This window comes from Manacus vitellinus, unplaced genomic scaffold (genome assembly GCF_001715985.3).
Source record: "Manacus vitellinus isolate BGI_N305 unplaced genomic scaffold, ASM171598v3 scaffold_47_pilon, whole genome shotgun sequence".
Classification (NCBI taxonomy): Eukaryota; Metazoa; Chordata; class Aves; order Passeriformes; family Pipridae; genus Manacus; species Manacus vitellinus.
In genome coordinates, this window is record NW_021940585.1 from 1723520 (window position 1) to 1749601 (window position 26082).

The following is a 26082-nucleotide window of genomic DNA, read 5'->3' on the forward strand; positions in this document are numbered from 1 at the left end:
GGGATTCCATGATTGATGTTATCACTGCCCTAAATATTCAACATCCACGGTTTTGTTCTGCCTGGATCCAAGCCCTCCCTGCCCCAGTCCCTCTTGCCAAACCTTCCTCCCATCATTTTCTCAGGGACAGGCTGGAAAAGAGGAGAGTGCAAAGGGTCACTGCTCAGCCTCACATTCCAGGACACTTCATATATGCCAGAAGTGTGAGTTCCTGGTTTTGGCAAAGCATCCAGAATCCAGAGCATCAGAGGGAGTTTGTTCCATGAGCTCTCCCTGGGTGCACGTTCCTGCACTGCAAACTGGTGCTGGGAAGGGCTGTACCAGAGCCCACTTCTTTTCTCTGTATATTCTGAGGCAGAAAAGCATGTGGCCCTTTCCTTCTCATTTCTCCCCTCTTACTTAGAAGCAAAGAAATCAGAAAACTCTTCAATGAACTGTAGAATTTCTCCCCTCTGTTCAATATTTCGAATTTACAAAAGAATTCAAGTCGTTTGAATTCAGCCTTCAGCACTTGATTGTGCCATCACTTGAAAGCAAAGGGAAACACTTTCTAAGAAAATAACACTTTTCCAATGCCACAGGAAAACTGACGCAATGTTTAAAGTTCAGATTTAAAGTTCATCTCTCTCCCTTTGAAATAAAATGAAGCTGCAAAAGCTCATTTCCAAGTGACATGTACTTAAACTCTGGCATTGTGCACAGAAATGAAGGACACACCTAATCAGCAAAACTTCCCTCTGGTTTTCATTTTAAGCAGGCAAAAAATGATCTTGTAAGCTTTAGACCTTGATTATCTGCTTTGAACCCAATATTAATGCAAAGAAACCCCAGAGAAAAGTTGAAAGATGCTAAATTCAAACACAATAGGCCTCTTTAAAAGATATTTCAGTTAGAAATCTGCTGGACATATGGTATTAAAAAGAACAGAAGAAAAAGCTTATTTTTCTTGTGTTAGACAATGTAAAATTTTCTTGTATTCATCATCTGATGAAAATTGTTGCAAAAATAGGCAAATAGCAAAGAAAAATCTATTCCTACTGCCACAATTATGCCAATAATCTGTGCAGTCCCACTCTTCAACAGCATTTAATATTGTCATGCTACAGATCACATCTGGCTGCAAAGGTCATCTTTTGTCTCCATCCACTCTGTGCTCATCCATATTCTCTTCCTTCCAATTCAGAATAAAGCTGCTTTTTTGTGACCACTATGATTCTTCCTGACAGTTGATTCACCACACAAAAGCATTAACAAATAACTCTGTAATAAATACAAGGTGCACATCGAAAACCCCCACGAGGGAAATGTGTGGTTACATGTGGGGTTAAGGGGTAAAATGAGAGCAAATTTCAAATATAGGAGGTTATTTGAACTAATTGACATGGGCACAAACCCCAGGTTTGAAATCAGACTTTTCTGAGAGCTTTTTGTGGAGCTACAGAGTGTGTGAAGTGCAGCCATGGTCCAGGTGTACCTGTCCTGCCTGCAGAAGGGTGTTCTGCATTCAATGGACATACAAATTACAGCCATAATTAGACAGGGGGAGGATTACAGAATTTATTATAGAATAATAAAGGCAGGATAAAACCTCCAAGATCATCAAGGCCAGGTTGGACAGGGCTTGGAGCAACCTGGGCTGGTGGAAAGTGTCCCTGCCCACGGCAGGGGATGGAACTGGCTGAGCTTTAACGTCCCTTCCGACCTAAATCATCCCACGATTCCACGATGATTCTTTGTAATCCTGGATCTCACCTGAGGTCCCACCACCTGCCTTGCACAGCTTGTGCTGCACAGATGGGAAAATGCTGAGTCCAGGTGCAGGATTTGCAGCCAGATGTCCGTGCTGTGGCTTTTCCCTTGGCCTCCCTGGTGGTTGGACAGGGCTGTGTCACGTCACAGACGACCACGAATCCATCAGCTGCGACATCATTTTGAGTTGTTAAGTGTGCTCAGAATTCCCACTGCTGCCAATGTGATGGAACAGCTTCACATGACAAGCATCAAGCACTCATCAGAGCGAGCAGTCAATGAAATTGTGCAACCCCTGTGCGTGAGGGGAAGAGATGATTCACCTACAGATGTGCAGGCGATAAATTTTTCAGCGCTGCTCACAACCTGGGGCACATCAGGAGCCAGGCAAAGATTTAGAACACCACCGTTATTTTCCACTGGACAAACCCTTGCAAAAAAAAAATTTGACGTTTCATCTCCTCTTTGAAGCAGTTTTTGCTCGATGTAAGAAACAAAACCCACAGAAATATCCTTTTGGGGTTAATTCCCTAAACGTAATAACTGAAAAACCTGCTGATTTTCAAATACTGTGGTTTTTGCTGCTGGTACTGGTATCTGGTACTGCTTGGTGGGGTTTATCTTTCTGAAAGCTTCTAAAAAAAGTTGGTTTAACCTCTAGAGGCTGCAGATTTCCTGTCCCAGAGACAAGGCAGCACTGCAGCATCATTCAGAAAGAAGAATGGGAGAGGGGGCAGCTGTCTTGTTCCAGTCTGTTAATCTGTACATTACTACTGTAAACTCAGAAAACGGAATAAAACTCTTTTACTTGGAGGGAGCACTAGTGAAAATCTTCAAATTATTGTGAAGAACAAGTTTTCAGGAAGCAATTAACTGCCTGGCTGAGAAAATCCCTGCTTTTCATTTGATCTAAAACTCCTGGGTGGTATTTTGAAACATTTGATTAAGCTCAGTCAATTAGTCTTGATTATGGTTTGGCTTTTCCCTCGGAATAGGCTGATCCATAGGGAATGCCACTCATACCAACACTGAGGCAGAGCAGGATGACTCAGCTGATTAATCAGCTTTCTTTTTTCTTTTTAAGAAGCAAGCATTTGGCTTCCCCAGCTGCTGGAGTGATCACTATCAGGCTCGTGTTGTAACTCACATAGTTTTGGTCACCCCTGACTCATCCTAAGAGAGGGAAAGTCACCTGCAACCCCTGATCTGTCACAGAATTACAGAATCCCAGACTGGTTTGGGTTGGAAGGGACCTTAAAGCTCATCTCATTCCACCCCCTGCCTTGGGCAGGGACACCTTCCCCTAGCCCAGGCTGTTGGGAGCTGTCCCACATCTCTGGGACTGATGGACACTCACAGCAGTGCTGCACCCAGGGGTTTCTGTTCACCACAATGTCCTTGGCATTTCTAGGAGAAATATTTCCATTCCTGTTGCTTTCTGATGAAGATTTGCCATAAACCCTGATATTTTAGGTTCTGACAGTGGCATCAATTCCTTCTAGACAAGGAGGTACTGACCCCACACCTGGATTTCGTTAAATAAATCTGGTCACTTCCTCAGAACACAGCACAGATTCTGCAGATGAGCCATGTCTCCAATTCCCAATCCAAAATTTTGCTGAATTTATTAACTAAGTTAATGGAAGAAAAAACCTGGCTACTTGTAAAAACCTTAATTAAACATGGAGCTTTTTTTTTTCCTTTTTTAATAGGTAAATCACACCAAAATGCAGCCAGTGAGCAGGCACAGTATGTAAGCATGGTCATGAAATGCCTACAATGTAAATGGACTTAATGACAAAATTAAACAAATCTCAATTAAAGCCACAATGATTCGAGACAGGCAAAACCCATCACTCCTCCAGCTTCCCACTAAGTAGGTCTCCAAGCATGGAAAGGTTGCCAGCTATGGGGAACAGTTTAGAAAGTTAATGACAGTAAAAATGGGATTCACTGGAGACTGTAATCCTGACTCCATAAGCATTGCCAGAGGCCTGACATGAAGAAACAAGTACTATTTCCAGCAGACTGTAAAGCCAAGGCAGAGATTAACATCTGTCAGGATCAGCTACAGATGAGATTCTTAGTGATCCTTGAATGTCACAAGAATTTAGGAGGGCTAAAAGCAAATTTAAAGAGAGTAACCATGTACCGGTGGATTTGGTCTGTAAATTTAAAGTACCTTTAAAGTACCTTTCCCTTCATTTCAGCCATAAATTTTCAAACAGCTGTGTGTGATGGAGCTCAGTGTTACAAGACAAAAGAGGTATTTTTTCCAACTTAGTCACTGTCAAGCTTAGTCTTGTAGGAAAAGCAGTGACAGGGAGCAGTTCTGTTGCTGTTACCAGGCTCCAAGACACTGATTTTCGTGTTTGGGCTGTGTTGCTGTGGATTTTGTTCCTGCCTTATCCGTATCTATCCCTCCTAACAAGATTAAGACTTTGCTCACATTCTTCTAATTAAAATGCTGTAATTCTGGGAAGAGATTCCATGTCTTCTTTTAGCAGGGTAATCAGTGCATCTGCAAGTTCAAGTTGCTATTTTTTAACATCAAAGCTTGCACAAAGATAGCTCTCTGCCATGCAGGCCAGGACTTTTTACCCACACTGGTTTGAGTAACACACTTCATTTTGTGGTAGTGGGATCAACATCATCTCCTCCAAGGACAGGCTTGGAGATCTGGGGATGTGCAACCTGGAGAAGGCTCAGGGGACACCTCAGAGCCCCTTCCAGTGCCCGAAGATCTCATTGCAGCCTTTCTGAACATGAAAGGGGGCTTATAAGAAGAGGGAGAGTGACTTTTTACAGAGGCAGAGAGTGATAGGACAAGGGGGATGGATGGGGGGAGATGGATGGGGGGGATAGAGATAGGACAAGTCTTTAAACTGAAAGAGGAGAGATTTAGATAAGAAAATAGGGAGAATTCTTTCCTGTGAGGGTGGTGAGACACTGGCACAGGTTGCCTGGGGCAGTGGTGGAGTTGCCATCCCGGGAATTGTTCAAAGAACACGTGGATTTGGTGCTGAGGGACATGGCTAATGGTGGACTTGGCAGTGCTGGGTTAATGCTTGGACTCAGTGACCTGAAAGGTCCCTTCCAACTTTCATGATTCTGTGAACTTCAAGCTGCATTTCCCTTGCCAGCTGCAGCCTTGAAATATGATGTACAAGTTATTAGTTCTGTAGGTTCTGCTTCCTATAGGAAGGTACAACTCCACAACTTCCAGGGGTTGCTCCTCCCACTCTCACTCCTTCCTCTGTATTTTCTCTGAGGTTGTGATACAGTCCTGAGAGAAGAAGGTTTTGTTTAATCAGCTCCTGCAAGATTGTTTTGATGAATGTAGGATGAGGAAACTTGTTACAACAGTTTAGTGCTCCCAGTTCCAAGAGTTCCCACATTCAGCCTATTGATCTCACCATGGCAATGGAAAAAGGGTTCATATCTAGAATAATAAAAGGCAGCAAAGAAAATAATACACTGGTAAACACATTAACAATAATCTTCTGATCCTGGCCTGCTTTTATGAGAATTCCCACGTTTCCAGCTCTGCATTCCAGGGGAGTCAGTGAACCCCACAGAAAGTTAAGTGTGAACAGTACAAAGATGTCCAACACCATCAGCATCATGTTGCAATTTGGGCACTCAGAGTTATTCAGTCTCAGAGCAGGGCCAGGGAAAGTTCTAGAGAACGTGGTACAAACATGCCAGGGCACAGCTTAAAAGGAAAAGATGCATCTTCCCCATTATACTTTCTGACTGTAGCAAAAAATGCTTTCAGCAACCAGATGATGCCAGAAAACAGAACATGTAAAGACCCTTCAAATGCTGCGAACACAAGTGAGTTGCCAAACACAGATTTATAAGAACTGTGGAGACTGCCAGGTCAGTCCAACTCCCTGTTTCCTGTTCTTAAGCAAAGGTTGCTGAACTCCATTTAAACTTCATTGAGCTCTGTTCTCTGCTTAAAGGATTCCCACAGCACAAGAAAGGATCAGATCTTTCCTTGACAGATACTTTTTTGTTGAACTGTCCTTTTTCACAGAGTTACTTTGTGACCAGGAGAACTGTTCAAAGACACAGGCATTTATTTCAGAGACAACAGCAGGTTCCCAGCAAGGGAGGATGTCCTGCACTCTGCAGCATCATCCACTTCTCTGCCCATTACCCTGATCATCAGTCAAGCTTTGTGTGAGGTGAGGATATTCTGGAGGTTCAAGATCCAAACAAACCAACCCCTTCCTGCGTGTAAATGTCACCTTAAATTTCATTTCACCTTAAATGGCTGAGTGGGGAATAAAAGCCTCCTATCTTAAAACAGCCACAGCAGCTGCCTCCCCTCAAACTCTGACATAATAGGAAGATGGAAAACTCCTACTCCCCACTTCTCCCTGGGCCTGAGCCCAGCAGCCCACACCATGCAGCTGAAATATGGACCCAGTTCAAACTGTCTTTGCTCTCTGGGAGCATGAGCAGATTTGTTGTGCAGCAGCAGCTGCCTGACACACTCAGGATGCTCAGAGAGCTGAAGTTTGGACTGTATTTCTCTGCCCTCACAGGTTTAGTGTCAGGGTCTCAAGTGAAGCAGAGCTGAGATTCTCAGAGCATAGGAATGAGGTAACTCCTAAATCAAGTCTCTGTACTTATTCATTGCAAGAAAATGCAGTTTGAATTACTTTTTTCTGAGGATATATTTTGTTGCTAAAGTACAGAACCCAATACATTTTGTTACCACCCCTCTTCGGAGTTGCCAGCAGTTGTCTGGCATTGCAACCATGAGAGTTAATGCAGTAAAGAATTAATAAAATGACTAAATACCTTCCACAGCAGATGAAAGCCAGGGTGCTGACGACAACAAGAGGTTCCACGTGCTCTGGTTGTGTGGGGCAGGAACTCTGAGGCAGCTGGTCTCAATGTGTGAAAGGAGAAGGCAGGGAGACTTGCAAAAAAAGGAGTCAGAAGGCATGTGGAGCAGCCCTTGGAGCTGGAGAGGAAACAAAACAGAGTATGTCAAGGCATAGGCATGGCCAGGGACAGGGCTGGGATCCAGAGAACAGGGGGTTGTACCAGCAGAACTGTGTTGCTTGGCCCTTGAATGTGCTGCCCAGCAAACCATTACCAAATGAGCACAGGGGCTGCCCAGCAGAGCTGTTCTGCTCACCCAGGGAAGGCTCAGGTCTGTCTGGCCCCGAGGAGATAATTCAGTGCCAGTGCACAGTGTGCCTGTTTGCTGCTGCACCACTGAGTCACTGCAGGAGTACGATGCACTTGGGGATGGCAACCCCACTCTCCTGCTTTTTAATCCATTCATTCCATTAATAAAAGTGCAGGAAAGGATTTTGGTGAAGAGAGAAGGAGCTGGTACTGCCATGGATTACAAACACTGGCAAAACCACACTTGTTTTCCCACCACTTGAGGCATGCACACAGTAAAACACAATGCACAAATAAGGACAATAAGGCAAATAAAAGCATGTGAAGAAATAGGATTTGTTTCCCTGGACACTTAGGCTTTGCAATGGTTTACTCTGCTGCCAATTAATGAAGATGATCCTCCAGGCTGAACTCAGAAAAACATACAACAAAAAAAATGTAGGTATGGAGCATTTTGCATCGTGTCAACACTCTCACACAGAAACTGTCCTTTAATCCTCAGTAAGTGCTGAGCACAAACACACAAAGTATGAAAGCCCAAGGGGAAAAATTCCAGCAGCACCAGGGCTTACAAACCAGCTCTGTCACTGTGAGGAAAATGCTGCAGCACCGTTGCTCTGCTGGGCTGGAGCTCAGGGGTGAAATCCTGTTCGCTGCTTTCCTTCTCCTGCTCGTGTTCAGACCAGCCAAAGTGTTAGAATGGACATCTAAAATGCCTAAGCAGTAGTAAAAACCTTGGTGTTTTTCTTGGTAAACCACCCTAGATGTCAGGAGACTCCTATTTCTCCTGCAAGAACTACTTGTGCCTGTGGAGAGCGTTACAAGAGCCACACAGATGACTCTGCAACCTGAGAACTCCTTCTGTGTTCCTGTGGTTTGCTTTGTTTTATTTGGTGGTGTTTCCAGATTCTTTTGTGGACAGCTCTACTACAGACCCTGCTTCTTAGGAGGTTTTACCCTCTCATTTCGAAACTGCACCACATCTAAAAGGGTCCTGCTGTGCAGAGAAATAAACCCCTCTTTTCCACCTCTTTAGTAACTAAATTTTTAAGTCACCAGCAAGTAGTAAAAAAACCTTCAAGGCTGGAAGTTTTCCTTGCACCCAGCTGAACTGTTTGCTTGGTTTAGACAGCAAAAACCCATCATATTTCACATCTCTGTAGTGGAACACTTAGGAATTCTAAGGAAATTGTTTTGAACTCAAATTGAAGGGGAAAGGCAGGTGTAGTACAAGAGGTTGAGCATTATCACTCCATCTTTACAATCTGCAGAACAAGCTCAGGCTTTGCAATGAGGAGACAGAAAAAGATCTGCTCAAATCATGTAGAGCAGGACACAGCTCACTGCCCTCCACTGCTTCTGTCCAGTCATCTAGAAATTATGGAAATAAACTTCTCAAATTTATAGGATGTTGTCAAAGAATACAGAAATCAAACCAATAATGAGCAACAGCCCAATTACTCAATTTTTTATACATTCAATTCAACTTGGGGCACGTTGATTTAAAGAAAAAATACTAACATTTAAATGTAATTAAAATTATTATCCCCATACCTTGTGGGTTACGTGTAGTTGCAATAAGGAGGGCACAGAATGACTGTGACTCCTGTGGGGTCAATACCCATCTCCAACTGCAATGAGAATTAGGAATTCCATTTCTAAAGGTCTCATCTGAGTTTTCTTCCCATCACTTCCACCTTGCCATGTAAAGTAAATCACGAGAGAGGGAATTTCAGTCACTGAGAAAGGAACTGAATTCTGTAGGTCTCGTGAAGGTAAAACAGATTTAGAAATGGGAAAGAATATCCTAGAAGTTTAAAAAAAAAACAAAAAGGAGAGGGGCAATGGAGAAGAGGAACATTGCTACTGCTTGGCAAGAATCCTGTGTTATTCTTTGGGTTCTTCACTTGCTACAGAAGTAAATTCTACTGACCATAAGCGAGGGGGGAGGTTCATTTTATTAAGTGTTTTGTAAAATGTCTTGGCATTTTTGGATGGAAAATCCTGCATAGGCAAAGCAATGTTCTGTTTCAGCATTGACTGTTCCTTCACTATCTCAGCAAGCTCTGAACACAAGAGCATCTCCATTTCACAAGGTTTTATTTTGTAGACTTTTGTCTATGTCTTGAAGGTTGTTTTTAATGTAAAAAAAACCCCCAACACTCAGTTTGAACTGCTCCAGCTACATTTTTAATCAGGTGCACCCAGACCCTCAGCTCTAATAGAATATAGGTTTTACAGTTCTCTCAACTCCTGCCTTCATTGCTGCACTTTGATTGCCAAGTACAGACACACTTCAGGTTCCCTTTGGTATTTTTCAGAATTCCTGCCCCATTAAAATATCCTTGAGTCATTTAAAGTAGTTATAAACACACTGGAAGATTTGTAGAAGATAAAATTCCTTTTGGATGTAAATAATTAATAGAACGGGGAAGCCTGAAAAGTCGTGAGGATCTTGGCCATAATTTATGGATGCTCTTTGTCCTTCCCTAATGTTCTTTTGCAAATTCAGGATCTAGAGAAACACTGCAGATGATGGAATCTACCTTTGGGAATCTGATGATGACACCCCAGCTCAATTTTATTTTCTACCTCATCTCTGGAGTCACCACACTTAGTGCATCACACTCCAACATGTCCAAATGCTACAAATCTCCTTTGTTTCCAATTTATTTGTGCAGTTGTAGAAAAGTGAAAAAGGAGAATATAAATGAAAATTATGAGCTTGAATAAAAACTAAATGCTAGCCTTGCTGCTGGGATTCAGCTGGTTCTTATTAATCAGGGTTTGGACAAGAATCAGGATTTATATTCCCTTCTGAATAGCTGGAATAAGATCACTAGTTGGAAAAGTTTACTGGCCCTAAAGATATTGTATTTTTCTGCCTTAACTACTTTTGGCTGTAAGATGGGATAGTAACATCACAGTCTGACTGCCCTCATACTTTCTGGTCCCAGATGAATTCCAGTTTGATTCTGGTAGTTTCATGAGGTCTGAAATTCCAGTTATTCCGTTCCCGGTCATTTTGTGTTGGAAACCTCAGGGCCAAATACATCAACCCAGCTATTCCCAAATATAAATCCCTTTGGGAAGGGTGTAGGGGGGAGAGGGACAGGCCATGCACCAGCCTCATTAAAGATCTTTGGACTCACTGTTTAACAGAAACTAGGGAATGAGTTGTCCTCCTGTTTTTGGACAGGAATTGTAGGGAGCAGCAATCCCTCGTGCCAGCTGGTAGTTGGGTAGGATGGAGGCATCCAACTTTATATCAATGAGATGGATTTATCTCATTTATCCTGCAGTAGTTTTCCTGTCAGTTAGTGCCTGAGATCTTTAGTCTCTCCTTTGTGCCTGTGAATTAGGATATATGAAACCCTGGAGTCCTATAAAATACATATCCAGCCTCGAGGCAGTATGGAAAGTTCCAAAGCAATCATCACATGTCAATCATTAATTTTAGGATTATATTATAGATGATAATACAGGGATGATATACAACTTGTGGCATGCTCAGATAACTTATTTCTAGCCAGGATTTTTGCTCTTAGCTCATTTAATTTTACCAGTTTTTTGCCATTGAGGTCATTGACTTCAGGAGAACCAGATTCACATGCTCCTTCTAAGGCTGTTTTCAGTCATTTATTTTCAGAGATTGTCACTAGTTTTGTAAGTGACTATTTTTCCTTCACTGCATTTAAAGAGATTTTTATCTTGGCAGAGGCAATTTCTTTATCTTTTATTTAAAGACTGTCGGTTTGTTATCTTAACAAGGATAAACTTTTCTCTTCTGTGCCCGTTTGACACTTCCTAACAGCCAATCTGTCACAGCAAGAGCTGCATCCCACTGCAAGTCTTTACTGGTATGGCCACTGACACCTAAAGATCATGTATTTTTTCACATTTTAGATGACTCTTGATGACTCTGAATTCCCAGGGGCATGTTCTACAAGTGAGAGCATCGTGATGCCAAACGCTGTACAACAAATCTGAGTTGCAAAACAAATTGTGACATTCTTAGAAATAGAGGCTTTGATTTTGTTTTACCACTCAGGAGTTACAAAGTGAGCCTTCTAAAGGTGAGCTCTGCCTGTCCTGTGTCACAAAACCTGTCACCCACTCTAAGGAGTGGCTCCAGGCTGGATCTCCCCTTAGGTGGCTTCACTTCAGGGAACAGGGTGTAAATGAAGGGAATGGGCAAAAAACTTCTTTTCCTCTTTTGGAGCTTCTCTGCAGAGACACCAGCAATTGAAATATTTATGTGCTGGTTCAGGAGGATAGAAGGGATAAGATCAGGCTGCTGCAAATAAACCATTTCTATTACTTATGTCCCAATAAGCATAAAATAGACCTTAAGAAGTGTTTTCCAAAGCCTTGCTGGTGTCTGATTTGGTGAATCCCCACCCTGCAGAATTATAGAATCACAGACTGGTTTGGGTTGGAAGTGACCTCAAAGACTACCTCATTCCAAACCCCTGCCACGGGCAGGGAATATTCCACTAGCCCAGGCAGCTCCAAGCCCCATCCAGCCTGGCCTTGAACTCCTCCAGGGATGGGTCAAGACTCATAGCGCTTAATTACCCCCAAATTAATGCACAATGGACGATGAAGCATCCCTGTTATTATCTTTGCCTCTGCTGCACATGAGTCAGAGATCTGGAGGTAGATACTTGTTGCACATCCTGTGATGACGATGCTCAGGGTGACACGGGGCTCGTCCCTGCAGGGCAGCATTTTTCTCAGTCTACTGCTCTGCCTAGAAATCCTCAAAGGAACATTTCACTGCTGGAGGCATTTGGAAAAAAAAAAAAAAAAAGGAAGTGTATGAGACACAGGTAGCTTCCAGTTGGCTCTCCAGCACCCATAAACTTCTTATTTCCAAGCTGAGTCACTGCAGATATAATAGAGGAATGAGATGTTGAATCCGTTAGAAATTCCCGTTTTCTTGCTCATCGGCTCAGATCAAGGGCAAGCTGTGCCTCTGACGCTGCTCTTAGTCATAATGGCTTCAGGATTCCCTGCCAGGGCTCAGGAATCATTTCCCTGAATCGCTAATGTCACATTTTAATTCATATAATTCATATTCAATTCATAACCTCCTCAAATGATTCCGTGAGGAAGATGTGCCAGAGACACCTTCTCTTTACCAGTGACTTCAGCACCAAGGGCCTCCCTCATTTCTCTCTTACTTCCAGAAGCAGTGAGAGGAAGCTAAAGCACTACTTGTTGCTTGTTTTGGTGACCTCCACGATCCCTTTTGCTGCACTGACAGCCAAGCAGCTCTGTTTATTTTTTGCACATCCCTAAAACACGCCAGCAACTTCAAGAATGACAGAAAACAACATTCCAAATTGTATCAGGCTTTAGATTACAACATTCGATGTTTATGTTTGTTGCCAGTGTTTATTTTTATTTAGAAAATAATGTACTTGCTGCGTTTGATTGAGCCAAACTGAGCACTAATTTATCTTTTCTCTCACTAGTGTAGGAGCCACTTGATGGCATCTGGTCAATGTGCAATTAGGAGGCTGCACTGACTGCTATTCTTACTGGAAGCAATTAATTTAGTAAATTTATTAAATTTTCATTCCTAATAAGTTTCCAGGCAACACAGCCTTTTTGTCCGTTTTCCCTCAGATTCTGTGGGTAACTTCAATTAAAAAGGAATTCCCTGCACTTGTTTTGTTTGGCACTTGCTGCACTTACAGGTCCTGCAAGCAAAGTGTTTTTCAAGACACAGAACCAGTTGCTTTCTGATGTGATCCATTTCTTCACTCTCCAGAATCCCAGAACGGTTTGGGTTGGAAGGGACCTTCAAGATCATCCCATTCCACCCCCTGCCATGGGCAGGGACACCTTCCACTAGCCCAGGTTGCTCCAAGCCCTGCCCAACCTGGCCTTGGACAGGGATGGGGCAGCCACAGCTTCTCTGGGCAACCAAATCCAGTAGGAGTAGTGGCATGTTATAAAGATATAAAGTGTTATTTGCACAGGAATGCCCCATAGGGGTTGACAGTAAAAAACAAATTCATTATTTACCAGTGGATCTGTCTGAAAAAGGTAATAATTGAAATACAGACGAGGCCCTGGCACAGGTTGCCCAGAGAAGCTGTGGCTGCTCCATCCCTGGAAGTGTCCAAGGCCAGGTTGGACGGGGCTTGGAGCAACCTGGGCTAGTGGAAGGTGTCCCTGCCCATGGCAGGGGGTGGAACTGGATGAGCTTTAAGGTCTTTTCCAACCCAAACCATTCTGGGATTCTGGGATTCTATTCTATATGTGCTGAGACTAAAATTGAAGTGCGATTTTTTTCTACCCACCAAGTCTGTCATCTGGAATGCACGTAAATTCTGAATAAACAGTTACTTCACTAGGATATTTTATGAATGTCTGGGAGGTACAAAGGAATAGTATATAGATGCTGAATAACACGGCATCATTTACTGGATTCTGCCACAACCAGGAATCCGGGAAAAAGGCGGTAAATGAGCTTTAAAAAAAAGAATTCCTGCTGAAAATAAACTCTTTTGTGGTTAAAAACCGGCCAGTTGGAACTGAAAGAGTGTTTTCTTAGGGTGGCAGAACAGTCGGAAAAGTTGTTGGATTATTTTTGGCAGTGGCCAGCACATTATAGCTCTATCATTACCAAACTGCCCAGAGTTCACTGAAAGGGTTAGTGCTTCACTGGGGTATTCCTGCTAAAATCCAGCACACTCCATCTGCAGCACAAAGCTTTGGATTTTGGAGCTCTGATTGACCTTCCTGCCACGTTGATATCACTGATATCTCAGCTCCTGAGTACAGAGACACACAGGTAGGGCAAAACCTGAGCACGACCCACAGGCAGCAGCAAACCCAGGGTGGCTGAATTGCTGCACAAAGAGTTGCACAACCACACAGTGAGCGCTCACAGAGAGACTCCTCTGCCCTGCACTGATGAAAACAGGCTGGGGAGATTTCAGCTGGGGTTTTAAGCATCAAGTAGCTCGTCCTTGGGTGTTGGTAAGAGCCAAACCCAGTGGCTGCCTTTGCTGGCAGCCCCCTCTCCCGAGGACAGACACGGTGCAGGTGTAAAACGAATCCAGTTCATGCTTTGGCATTAGCAGCCTGTTCTCCTCAGCAAATGCACCTCAATCCCCACCCTGAATCCAGCAGGATTTCTGCAGTACAGGAGTACCTTATACAACCCCTATTTACCTTATTAAATGGAACAGATGGGCTATTTAACACGTAAGATTAATAAAATACTATTTCTATCCCTTTCAGTGGCACTCGAGAATTTACAGTCTGAAATGTACTTTGCTGAGAAAGTGTCAGTGTGCTGGATTTAATTGGTGAAGAAAATACTGGTTTCCTTTTAACTGGGGTCTATATGACCACTCACAGTGCAGTCATTAAGACTGGAGTTATTTCTGCCCTTACAGTAGCAAGATGACAAACATTTATATAAATGCCTTCACGTGTCTGCAAGTTCTGCATCTTCAATTCTGCTCAAATATCAGCCACAATCAGGCAATTCTCTGCCAATAACTGGCAATCTGTGATTCTCCCCCTGAGTCTGATTGTAACCAGATTTGCCTCCCAGACACAGATGCTGGGGGTGTGAGCCCTCGTGTGCCCATCTGTGCAGACAAAGCTTGGGCAGTGCCACCAGCAGGTATTGCTGCACCACACTCAGGTTTGGTGAGCCTGGAAGGTGTCTGAGAGGGGTGGGAAGCAGTGGACTGTTGGGTCTGGCAAAGGTGCTGAATAAAGGCAGTTCTCTGCAAAGTCTGGAACTACTTTAGACAAGCTCTTTACTGCAGGGAAAAGGCCCAGCTCAGAGAGCCAAGCAAGTGGGTTTGTGCCTGTCCTCCTGCTGTCGAGTGGGGAATGGTGCTGAAAACACTGATTTGCTGGCTGATTACTGAAACAAATACTTCTACTTCTAGTGAAAGACAGCATAAGGAACTGCCAGGCTCAGCTCTGCAGCCCAGGGCCCGATGGCATGCTGCAGCCCAGCCCGGCTCAGCTCTGGATGAAATAAGGACCTTGCTGGGGGAGCAGTTCTTTGTGCAGTACAGTCCGAGGTAAGCACAGCACTCACCCTGCTCCCAGCAGGCTCAGACCACCCATGGCCAACCTCACACAGCAGCTGCAACCACAGGAAGTGTTTAAATGACTCTTGACCACCATAAAAGTGGGGTTTAGTGCAGAGGGTTTGTAATTTTGGCGTCAAAATGCCTCTGTGGCCAATGCTACCCACAGATATCCGAGTACCACCAGCACCAGAGCTGGCAGCTGCTCCTCTCCCTGCAAGTTCAGGTGGCTGCACTTGGCATCCACTGTGGGCATCTCTAGAAAGCACCATGAAAGGGTCTAGTAACTAAGTATGTGACAAAGTTTAGATGCAGAATCATGGAATTTAGAAAAATTCAGTTTGGAGTTTAGAAAAAACTCATCTTGTTCCACCCCCTGCCATGGGGCAGGGACACCTTCCACTAGACCACATTGCTCAGAGCCCCTTTCAGCATCCCAAAAGAGCCTGTAAAATACCTGTATGTGCCAGCAAAAAAGTCCACAACCCTCACAGACTAAGGCACACCTAATTCTTTAAATCTTATCTTGCTTGTGTTGTCATCAGGTCTTGTCCACTTTTTGGTTTTGTGTCACTTTCTGTTCTCCACTAACTAAATAACTGATAAAAAGATTCAGCTTTGAATCTTCAGGAAAACCACCCCATATCCTAAATGCATTCTGTCTGTGTTTGGTCCACACTCCACAGAATGTTCTACTACAAGGAGAGGAAATGCAAGGCAATTAAAAAGAGGAAAAGGCAAGCAGGAGAGATTTTTCTGCTTTTGTGTTAATGGCCTTAAAGCAAAAATGTCAACACATGCAACACAAGAAACCTGGAGAAGGGACATAAATGCAGCTGAATTTTAGAGCAGCAAATCTTGTACAGCACAAAACCAGAACCAGCTCTTTGCTGACATTGCAACGCCTCTTTCCTATAGAAGGAAACAATAAAAAAGGGGTTTATGTATAAACACAATAGGTTGAGGCTGCTATTGGCATGGCTAAATTGTGCCTGGATTTCGTTCTGCAAACCTTTTCCATTACCATTTCTGTCAGGAAAGCTAGCTCTTTAGACACGTAATGAACCATCTGATTTTAATTTGGTTGTAGAACAAGGGGTTACTCTCTGGCTCGTGCACAGCCAAGCTGTGAGTTACACCCAGCTCTGTTTCCTTATACAGACCATGATGCCGACTGCTCCAGCTCGAGCAGCACGTGGGAAAGCAGCAACCCTCAGCCCTGCTTTAAGCAAATTAAAGCAGCTTTGGATTTTCTCTGTGACAAAGATTTGACTCTCCTCGTCATCGTTTTGCCCCCAGTTCCTCCAGCCCAGCTGTTGCTCAGACAAATTGCTCACGTGGCTTTTGGCCTTTCTCTTTGTTCCTCCTGCACCTCCACCCTCCTCAGTCACTACCTTCACTTGGCATCTCCTGCTGATTTCCTAAATGTTTGCTCAGCCCTGCACAACCCCTGCTGTTTATGTCACTTCAGCTCCTGTCTGAGATAAGACACACAAGATCCTATGGGACATCTGAGGGTTATCCTGCATTTTCTACAGGATTGTTCCCTGGCAGAGCTAAAACCCTGGTTGAGTCCTTCAGTGCTGCTTGGGATTCTAGTCTGAGAAAGCTGAGCAGAGAGGGGGAATTGCTACAATAATTGACCAACACCCAGAAAAAACATTAAGACATGCTGGGAAATCAGGGCATGAACTGCAGAGCCCGATTCCCCTTGTACAAAACCCTGTTTGTCCAGTGGACACGGGGCCTCCTGCCTGCTGGCTGGACACAGCAGAGCTCGGGGCCAGCTGAGACTTGTCAGGAAAACAAGGCAAAGAGACTGGGAGGAGCCTTGCTTGGGCTTTTCTGTTTATACCCCGTCTCTGCTTATTAAGTCTTCACAGAGGAAACACAATGTCTGCCCTTCACTGCAATTTCCAGAGCGTTTTTGAATGTCTCTCGTTCCCAACATGTGGCTGAATTAGTCAGCACATGGTAGTTGCCCAATGAGGTATTTCTGCTGCTGCTCTTCCAGCATAAAACGGGTCTTAGCAAAGGTTTAGACATTTGGATTGCACTTTTCCACACCCAAGCAGATGTGCATATCCTCTGGATGGAAGGAGGATGAGCATTGGCACTGCATCTGCTCTGCAGGGACATTTGAGGAGGTTCTTGCTTCTGGTATTCTGAAAAAGGGCAGGTATTTCCCTCTGGAATTCCCAGTAGTATGGCCACAGTGGCTTCAGCTATGCTGTACCTAAAATGCCAATGCAGAGGTAGCCTGGCACCCACGGTGCTTCTATGTAATATCCATATTTGCCCTTAAATATGGAAAAATCCCACCTGCCTTTGTGGCATGGATACCTGAGCATTTTGGGGAAGGAGCCCGGGCTTTATCTGCCCTGAATCAGCCACGTGGTGTGTCCTGAAAGGGCAGATGGGAGAGCTGGAAGCTGCTGGAGGCTGCTGAGCCAGCCAGTGGTGGGGCCTGGCCACATGGCAGGTGAGTGTGGCTGCTGAGGGTGTGAAAATGGCACCAGGTACTGGCTTGGTGGCCCCCACGCCCAAAAATCAGGGAATTATAGAATCAAACAGGTTGGAAAAGACTGAGATCATCAAGTCCAACCCTTGATCCAACACCACCGCGGTTCCCAGACCACGGCACTGATGCCACATCCAGTCTCATCTTAAAAACCTCCAGGGATGGTGAAACACCTCTGCAGACAAGTTTAGGGAATGGACAGCTGGTTTAGGCTGGTTTAGCTTCTAGTTTCACTCCTCTGCAGGGTGTTTGCAGCCAAGAGATCGGCCCTGGCCAAAAAGGTTGCTGCAAAAATCACTGGAGGTTTGACTCCTGGGAACATGCTGTCGCCATATGGTCTCCACATTAATAACACCAAACAAGTGCTTCATAAACAGTGCTCTAATAACAAATACCAGAGGAATTAATAATAATCTAGCTATTATTTTCTAATGTTCTCGCTTTATTAAGAACATTTATGCTGTCTGAACGAGGTCTTCCGGAAGAACAACATCTGGCACCCACATGAATACCTGATGAAATCCGTATGATCCTGGGTATCTTACAAATTTATGGCCAGCAACGGCAGCGCTTTGTGCCCACATGGCCCCCAGTAACAGTGCCTTTCTCTCTCGTTCTAGGTGCATAACGTAATGTCCATGCTGTACTACACTCTGATTGTAGCTTTTTTGATCGGCACACAGGCAGCTCCAAAGTCAGAGGACAATGCTCCCCTGGAGTATCCAGCAGAACACTCCCTGCTCGATGCCCACCGGAGCAACAGGCACCACGTTCCCGAGGCAGCCCCACAGACGCCCCACGGCCACGCCGCCTGGAGCAGGAGAGAAGCCATAAACATCACCGTGGACCCCAAAATCTTTCGGAAGAGGCGTTTCCGCTCCCCCCGGGTGCTGTTCAGCACGGAGCCCCCGCCCGTGGCGGGGCAAGGACAGAGTCTGGGATTCCTCGGCGGCGCCGGTTCCCTCAACAGGACTGCCAGGACCAAGAGGTCCACGCACCCCGTGCTGCACCGGGGGGAGTTCTCGGTGTGCGACAGCGTCAGCATGTGGGTCGGGGACAAAACCACGGCCACTGACATTAAAGGCAAAGAGGTGACGGTGCTGGGGGAGGTCAACATCAACAACAACGTCTTTAAGCAGTACTTTTTCGAGACCAAGTGCAGGGACCCCAAGCCGGTGTCGGGCGGGTGCCGCGGGATCGACGCCAAGCACTGGAACTCGTACTGCACCACCACCCACACCTTCGTCAAGGCCCTGACCATGGAGGGCAAACAGGCGGCCTGGAGGTTCATCCGCATCGACACGGCCTGCGTGTGTGTGCTCAGCAGGAAATCAGGGAGACCCTGAGCGGGGAGCGACGCCCTCCAGCACCCTCCTACCCCCCTACCTCAGTCTGTAAATTATTTTAAGTTATAAAGGACTGCATGGTATATTTATAGTTTATACAGTACAGAAAGAACCTCATTATTTATTAAACTCTTTTGGAAACCTTTTGTGTTTTTGTAATTTATTTACCGGCAGGGCCCCTTCGAAAATATGTTCTCGTTCATCCCTACAGCTCTGAAGTGCTCACAGGGCCATTGAACAAACCTTCCACAAAAAGAGACATTTTTCACACAGTTTTCACACGTATTCCTCTCTTCCACAAGAAAATTTTCCTCACAAAGCCTGCCAGTTTGCTGTAGGTTTGTTTTGAATTGAAATCTTTTGTTCAAATACCAGGAAACTGAAATAGAACTTTTCAAAACTTGCTTCCAGTGTTACTATTTGTTCATAATATATAATTAATCATCTTAGTGAACTCCTGGTAGAAACACTAGTTCTTCATTGTTGCCACATCAATTTCTAAGTAAGACCTTCAGTGCACATTTTAAAACTGCCAAACTATTTCCATTGCAAAAATAATAATCCATTTTGAATTATTGTGGAACATCTGTCTGCACAAGAATAGAATCTAGAAGTGTGTATTTTTGTGATAAAATGGTATTTTACAGCCCATTACTTCTGAGCTGTATTAGAGTGATGGAATTACAAATGTCAATACACTTAGATAAATTTCAAAAGTTCACGTGGCTCATAAATTAAAATTTGATAATTCTCTCAGGCCAGTATTTTGGCAACAGGGACCTGACATAGGAGCAAGTCTTTTCATGCACGACAGAAGAAAGTCAAAAAAATAAGAATAAAAAACCCCACTGAGGCTGTGTTTTAGCAAGGACCCAGAACAACCCTAAGCTCAACATTTCTGTGTGTTGGGGAACATCAATCTCCAAAAGTCCTCGGTGGAGCCCGAGGCCTGTGATGGGCGTTTCAGTCACTGCACACTGAAAAAAAAGCTGCTGCAGATTCTCTTGTTTCCATTGGAAGGGCAGCTGTTCTCCATGGCAGACACTGTTTCAAAACAAACACCGTCAAGGCTTTTCGGCTTGGTCTCTTCCAAATCCTAGAGGGCACACTTTCACCCTTGCCTTCCCTCCACGCACTGCTCTCTAATGACAAAAGCAGAGCTGACATTTGCTTCCTCCACGTAAGCAGCACAGAAGGGCAGCAGATCTCCAGAGGAAAATGCACTGGGGCAAAATAGTGCCAGCAGAGTGAACCCACCCCAGGCAAGGTGTGCTTCCTGGTGGGAAAATGCCAGTCTGTGTGACGTGGAAGGCACTGAGACCACTCCTGACCATCAGTTTTCAGCCCTCTCTAGCAGGTGGTTATGGTGTGGGGCAGCAACAGCCCAGTGAGAATGTTTTGCTCCCTGCAGAACAACATATTTGTAATATTTGCAGGAACAGTCAGTTTGGAAGGTCAAGGGGAAGGCAGGCTCCTGACTGTCCTGCATCCTCCAAATAACAACTTGTTCTGGAGCAGGGGGAGGCAAGGCAGGCTGAGGGCACTTGGAGAGCAATCCCATAGGAAACAGATGCCCTGACACAGCAGCAGGACACAAGAGCAGTGGCACCCACCTCCCTGTCACCACAGGAGGGATGGAGGGAGATCAGGGACACAGGGTGTTCTGAAGCAAAGAAAAACGTGCAGTTGGAGCAGAGTCCCACCTGTGCTCTTCAATGGCCTTAAAGCAGCGGAGCAAAGTAACAAATCTGCTTTAGATCTGCTCTTTCCTGTCCCTGACACAATGGGGCTAGAGAAAAATGGAGCTGCTGCTCCCTCAGGACTGCCAGGTTATAGAGACTGACGTTGTTTTACCACTGACATAATGGGACTGCAATTGAAAGTGTCTCCTGAATGCATTTAATAACCCCAAACATGTGTAAGACTTGGCTTTTCTTCAAAAAGCCCCGAAACTGGTGACTTTCTTCCTCAGGAAAGATGGAGAGGGACTTTTGACAAGGACATGTCATGATAGGACAAGGAGGAAGGGCTTTAAACTGCCAGAGGGCAGGGTTAGATGGGATTTTGGGAAGGAATTCCTGGCTGTGAGGGTGGGGAGGCCCTGGCACAGGTTGCCCAGAGAAGCTGTGGCTGCCCCATCCCTGGGAGTGTCCAAGGCCAGGTTGGAGCTAGTGGAAGGTGTCCCTGCCTATGGCAGGGGGTGGAACCAGATGATCTTTAAGGTCTTTTCCAACCCAAACCAGTCTGGGATTCCATGATTCTTAAAGCAGTCTTGGAGTTGACATTCCTTCCACAGACTGATGGCAACTAAAGCAATTCACACCAGGAGGTCACAGCAGAGCAAAGGGGGAAATCTGCTGATGAGATTTTAAGGAAAGAAGGAAACAATTACAGGATTGCTGCTCAGCAAGAACTCCCTGGATTATGAACAAGATCTCACATGATCAAACCTATCCCACAACACTGCAAGAGAAGGGATGAGGGACTGAAGAGACAGGTGACATCACAGCCCAACTTACACTCCCAAAATGCTGCTAAAGGCACCCAAACCAGCTCATTCTGCCCTTGTTTCCACTGTATCCAAGGAATGACAGGACCATCCATATTTGGCTAAGTTACTTTCCTTTGTGATAACTGAAATTATAATATATATGGTGATTCAAGACTGTAGTTCAGTATGGAGAGTTCTGCAGTGGAACAGACTTGAGAACCCTGCTCAGCTATTTGTGTAAGGTGACAATAACTGAAACACCTGTGAGGAAGGATCTCTACAAACCAACTTTTGTTCTGCTGCCTTGCAGCACATTCATTTCCCAAGAGCACCTCTGGTACCCACAGCTCCTCCACTGCTTTTGAAACAAAAGCTACTCACTCTGTGCTGAATTCTCTTCCTTCTGTTTAAGAAGTCTATCAAGTTAAATTATATATTTGAGCTTGACAACCAACTGCTTTCCTGAAGATAAAGTGCCTTCATTTCTTCTTAAAATCTACCTTATAAACACTAGGATTGAAAACAATTGTGGCTAAGACAAAGGAAAGCTACTTTATATAAAATAAGATCAGCTAGAGGGGCTGCTATGGAACGGATTTATTGGAAGAATGGCACAGTCACACACACAGAATCACTCAGAATAGTTGGAAGGGACCCACAAGGATCATCAAGTCCAACTTTTAAGTGAATGGCCCATATGGGGATCGAACCTATTGCAAGAATCTGAAATTCTCTTTGGGTTCTGAGGGAAGAAAAGCAAGATCCTTAGGTCTGAAAAGCAAATCAGATCAATTTAGTTTCACCTTTAGCCGAATGCCACAGGCATGACACCCACAGTTTCACTCCTGCTCCGTTGGTCTGACTAAGGAGCACAGGTTAAATTTTGCCTGGAGGAAAACAGATCAGTCCCTGGAAGGATGAAGGTGTGGATCACAACCTGGGACTCATCCTCTCATCACTGCTGATATTAGTTTTGGTTTGGTGGGTTTTTTCTGTCAAGGGGGGAGGGGAATGACAACGACATACACCCAAAATCCCACTGGTTACTCAGTCATTCCAACTGCTGAGGGGATGCCAAAAGCCTGGAATGCCAGAAATCCCATTCTAACGCCTGGACCTGCAATCAGGTTGCACTTCACTGGGCTTGGCCTCGACTGTTTTCACTTCAGCTGGAATACAGACAGGAAATGTTGACACTGACGGAGGGATGGTTTACATAACAGTCGTGCTTTCCCTCTCCCTTTCCTTTCATCCCTTACAAGACACTGCTGCTCCACTCTCTAATCCCTTGTTCAAACATGCAATTAAAAAGAAGCCACACCCTTGTCAGCTCTCCTTCAGTAAGCAACACCTCTCGGGAGAGCAATTACAACCGCTCAGGGAATTTACTTGCAGGGCTTGGAATCACTGGGTGTTGTGTTTTCACTTTTCTCAGTCTGTCTTCCTGAGGAATTCTTTGCTCTGGACAAGTCAGCTTCTCTGTGCCTGCAAAAAACGTGTTCTGATATGGCAGCTCCAGTGTGATATAAGACACTGGACCTGATGTGCAACCTGGAATCCCAGCACTTGGTCAGTAAAAACACTGAGGATTGTACATTGACACTTCAGTATTGCCCTTCAACCAAGCTGCTTTTTTATGAAGTGAAAAGAAATCAGCAAAATCTAAGGATGAATGTAGCCCAAAGCAGAACAAAATCTGGAATAATCACTATAGAGCAGTTTAATACATAGAGAAAACAATCCATCATAACACCTGGACACAGGGCTGAAACTAAGAAAATACAAGACAGAACTATCCAGCTTCCAATCTTGCCAGGAGACAGTATCCATTGGGTTTAGACAGCATAAGGGAATCATGTCAGGACCAATATCTCATTAGAAAAATAGATATTTCTTCATTTTGGTTGATGTTAGAGAGCAAACCAGCTCCATAATGGTTTGAAGACATGGTGGCATTAGCTGCACACCTTACTGCTGATGCTCAGAGATGGGCTCTGAGGCCTCAGAAAGGGCTTTTCAGGTTGGGGTCTTGCTTGAGCATTCCTAATTTCTCCAGGACAGAGTTATCTGACCTCTTTCCTATGTGCCCAATTTTACTGCAGATCCCAGGCACCGGCCTCGGATTACCAGATAAAATATTGAGTCCTTATCCTCCCACTGACAACTCTTCCTGCAGGGATTATTTTTACTTTAACAATTTAGCAAACACTTCCCAAGTGTTCTTTGAGTTTTCCTTCGTGTCCTTCCAGACTTCAAACAGCACCAAACACTTCCCAATGGAATCGTAAATTCACAGATTTTGGAGGGTTTCCCTAAACTCTCCAAGACATGAAGAGGAATGATGAAGCTGCCAAGTTTTACTGGGCATCTTTGCTGTCTGAGTGGTGGGGACACTACAATCTGACTGCAATTCAACTCACTGGGGTGGGAGTAGGAGGCTCTTCCATTGTGTTTCTGCCAAACCATTCCGGAGGATGAATTTTTCTTGCTTTACACCAAAAGAAAACAAAAAAACCCCTCAAAACTGCTCATGTGTAAATCAGAGAAATGCATTAACACTTTAAATGCAAATGGCCTTTTCTTTGGAGGCACTAAATAGAATATTGCCAGCCATTGACAGCACAAACCCCAGCAGACCTTCTCTGCAAACTGGTGCTTCGCTTCATCCTCAGCTTCTGTGACTGTGAAAGCTCCTCCTGCCTGGAAAAGACAAGCCTGTACCAAGTGCACTGACTCATGGATTGCCTCTTTTTTATCGCTTCTATTTACATAATCCAGCACACACAGTGGCCCCTCTGGAGGCATTTAGCAAGATCTTGCCCTCCAGGTTGTGATCGCTGGCGGAATGAATCACCCCGTTGGGAAGCTCTGCAACAACATCCAGCCCAGGTAACACCTCCAGCCTGGGATGAACAGGGAGCAGATGCTCGTGGCATCTCCACCAGGAACACATCTGCTGTTGTTACTGTTCAGATGTGTCCTCTGGGGATTTGGTTCCGTTTCCCTTTTTCCTCCTGAATCATTTGATTTGGTTGGATTCCAATTCTCTGCTGCGCGGAGTCCAACTCTGAGAGCAAGTTAAGCTGTGGAAGGAAGGAAGGAAGGAGCATGCACAACCCCAATTCCCTTGTGAGAGGTCTATTAAGCAATAAATAGCAAGCCTTTTATTACAGGTCCTAATTAAAACAGAACTTGTTTGATTTAGGAATTAAAACCCTGCACTCATTCCAAAATTCGGGTGGATCTGTTGCAGTAACATTCACAGAAAATTGTCCATGTCACCAGCTCCAAAGGATGGCTTTGGTTCTAGGTTCTTCACACAGACTGGAACTCAAATTTCTAAAAACATGTGCATTCCAAGCCCTCAGATACCACGAGATGACATTTTAAGTGGGGTGGAATGTGTTGATCACAGGAAAGAGCTGCTCAGCAGGTAAATAACAAATAAGTGTATTCAATTTGCTAAATAGCATCAAACCTATAACTGTAAGACCCAAGTTTTCATACTGCCTTCTGATTCAGAATACTTTTCAGAAAGTCATGAAAAAATATTTTCCTATTAAGGTAGCAAAAAAAGTAGGGAGACAGATTTTGCACGAATTTTTCAGGAGCCTTTATGTCAACTGACAACAATTATAAGAAATTTTTAGCCAGAAATGTTGTTTAGCAAACAGCAAAACTGGAGGCTTTGTTAAAAATATTCTGAATCAGAACAGCTGTAATGAGCTAAGATGAAGAACTGAAGGTGACCAGAATGGAAAATTGTGTGAAAAGCCCCTTGTCCTCCATTAGCTTCCTAAAACTATAAATCAGAAGGGACAAGGAAAACAAAACAAAAAAAAAAAACATTTTGGCATCCCATAAATAAATTTAAGTGATTTGCAACATAGGAAAAGCAATATCTAATGGGAAAGTGCTGTTCTAAACTGGGACTGTTTACTGGTGAGGGATGGAAACCCAGTTCTCTCGTTTTAGGGAGACAAGAGTTCTTGAAGTTCCCTTTCAAAGTTCACTCCCAAAGCAGGTCCCTGAAGCCAAACACAACAAACTTCTCAGGGCTATTGTTAGGCTGAAGCAAACAACTTCTCAGATGTCTGAGTGAAGCAAGTTATGAGAGCAGCCAAAATCAGAGCACTCCAGCACCAACACCATTTTCAACGTGCAGCTCCTGCAGAGTTATTTGCCAACTACACTGTCAGAGTTTAATACACACAACTGAGCCACTGAACTGTACAATAACAGGCAAAAGCCAGACAACACACAGCTACTTTTGGCCACAAGGCCATGAGCTGATGCAGAAAACCCAGCTATGACAGACAAAATCTTTATGTTCCAGCCCTTGCCACACAAGGACAGTGACCTTCACATAATGCAGCTCACTCTGCATTGAGGGGACTGTCACAATTAATGACCAATTGCTGACACAGGAAAGAGGGAAAAAAAAATAAACATTTGGTTTACTTGCTCCTGACAACCTTCTGTTGAAGTTTTTATGCTTCCTCCTTGTTCCTGCTGTAAAATAGTGCCCAGAGCCAGGAGAACTGGGGGAGTAAACCTTCTAGGAAAAGTTAAAGGCTTTCTGTTGTGTACTGAGAGGACCCAGTTACTGTGATTCTAATTCCCACAGCCAGCACAGTGGCACTGTGAGAATTAAGGCCATACATTCCAGGAGTATCATGGAATCATGGAATAGTGTAGGTTGGAGGGGATCTCAAAGATCATCCAGTTCCACCCCCTGCCATGGGCAGGGAC

The 26082-nt window shown here is 44.5% G+C and overlaps 1 protein-coding gene across 2 annotated transcripts in view; it reads left to right on the forward strand.

Annotated features, from left to right (window-relative positions):
• Window positions 1-18980, forward strand: part of NGF (nerve growth factor) — a 29489-nt gene extending 10509 nt beyond the window's left edge. Inside the window, exons 1-2 of one of the 2 annotated variants that reach the window (XM_018079689.2) lie at window positions 14869-14963; window positions 18114-18980. In XM_018079689.2, coding sequence (XP_017935178.1) covers window positions 18126-18839 — 714 coding nt within the window. In that variant the 5' untranslated portion in view covers window positions 14869-14963; window positions 18114-18125 and the 3' untranslated portion in view covers window positions 18840-18980. Of the gene's footprint in view, window positions 1-14868; window positions 14964-18113 lie in introns of those variants that run through there. The other variant, XM_018079687.2, reaches the window with a different exon arrangement.
• The last annotated feature ends 7102 nt before the right edge of the window (window positions 18981-26082 follow it).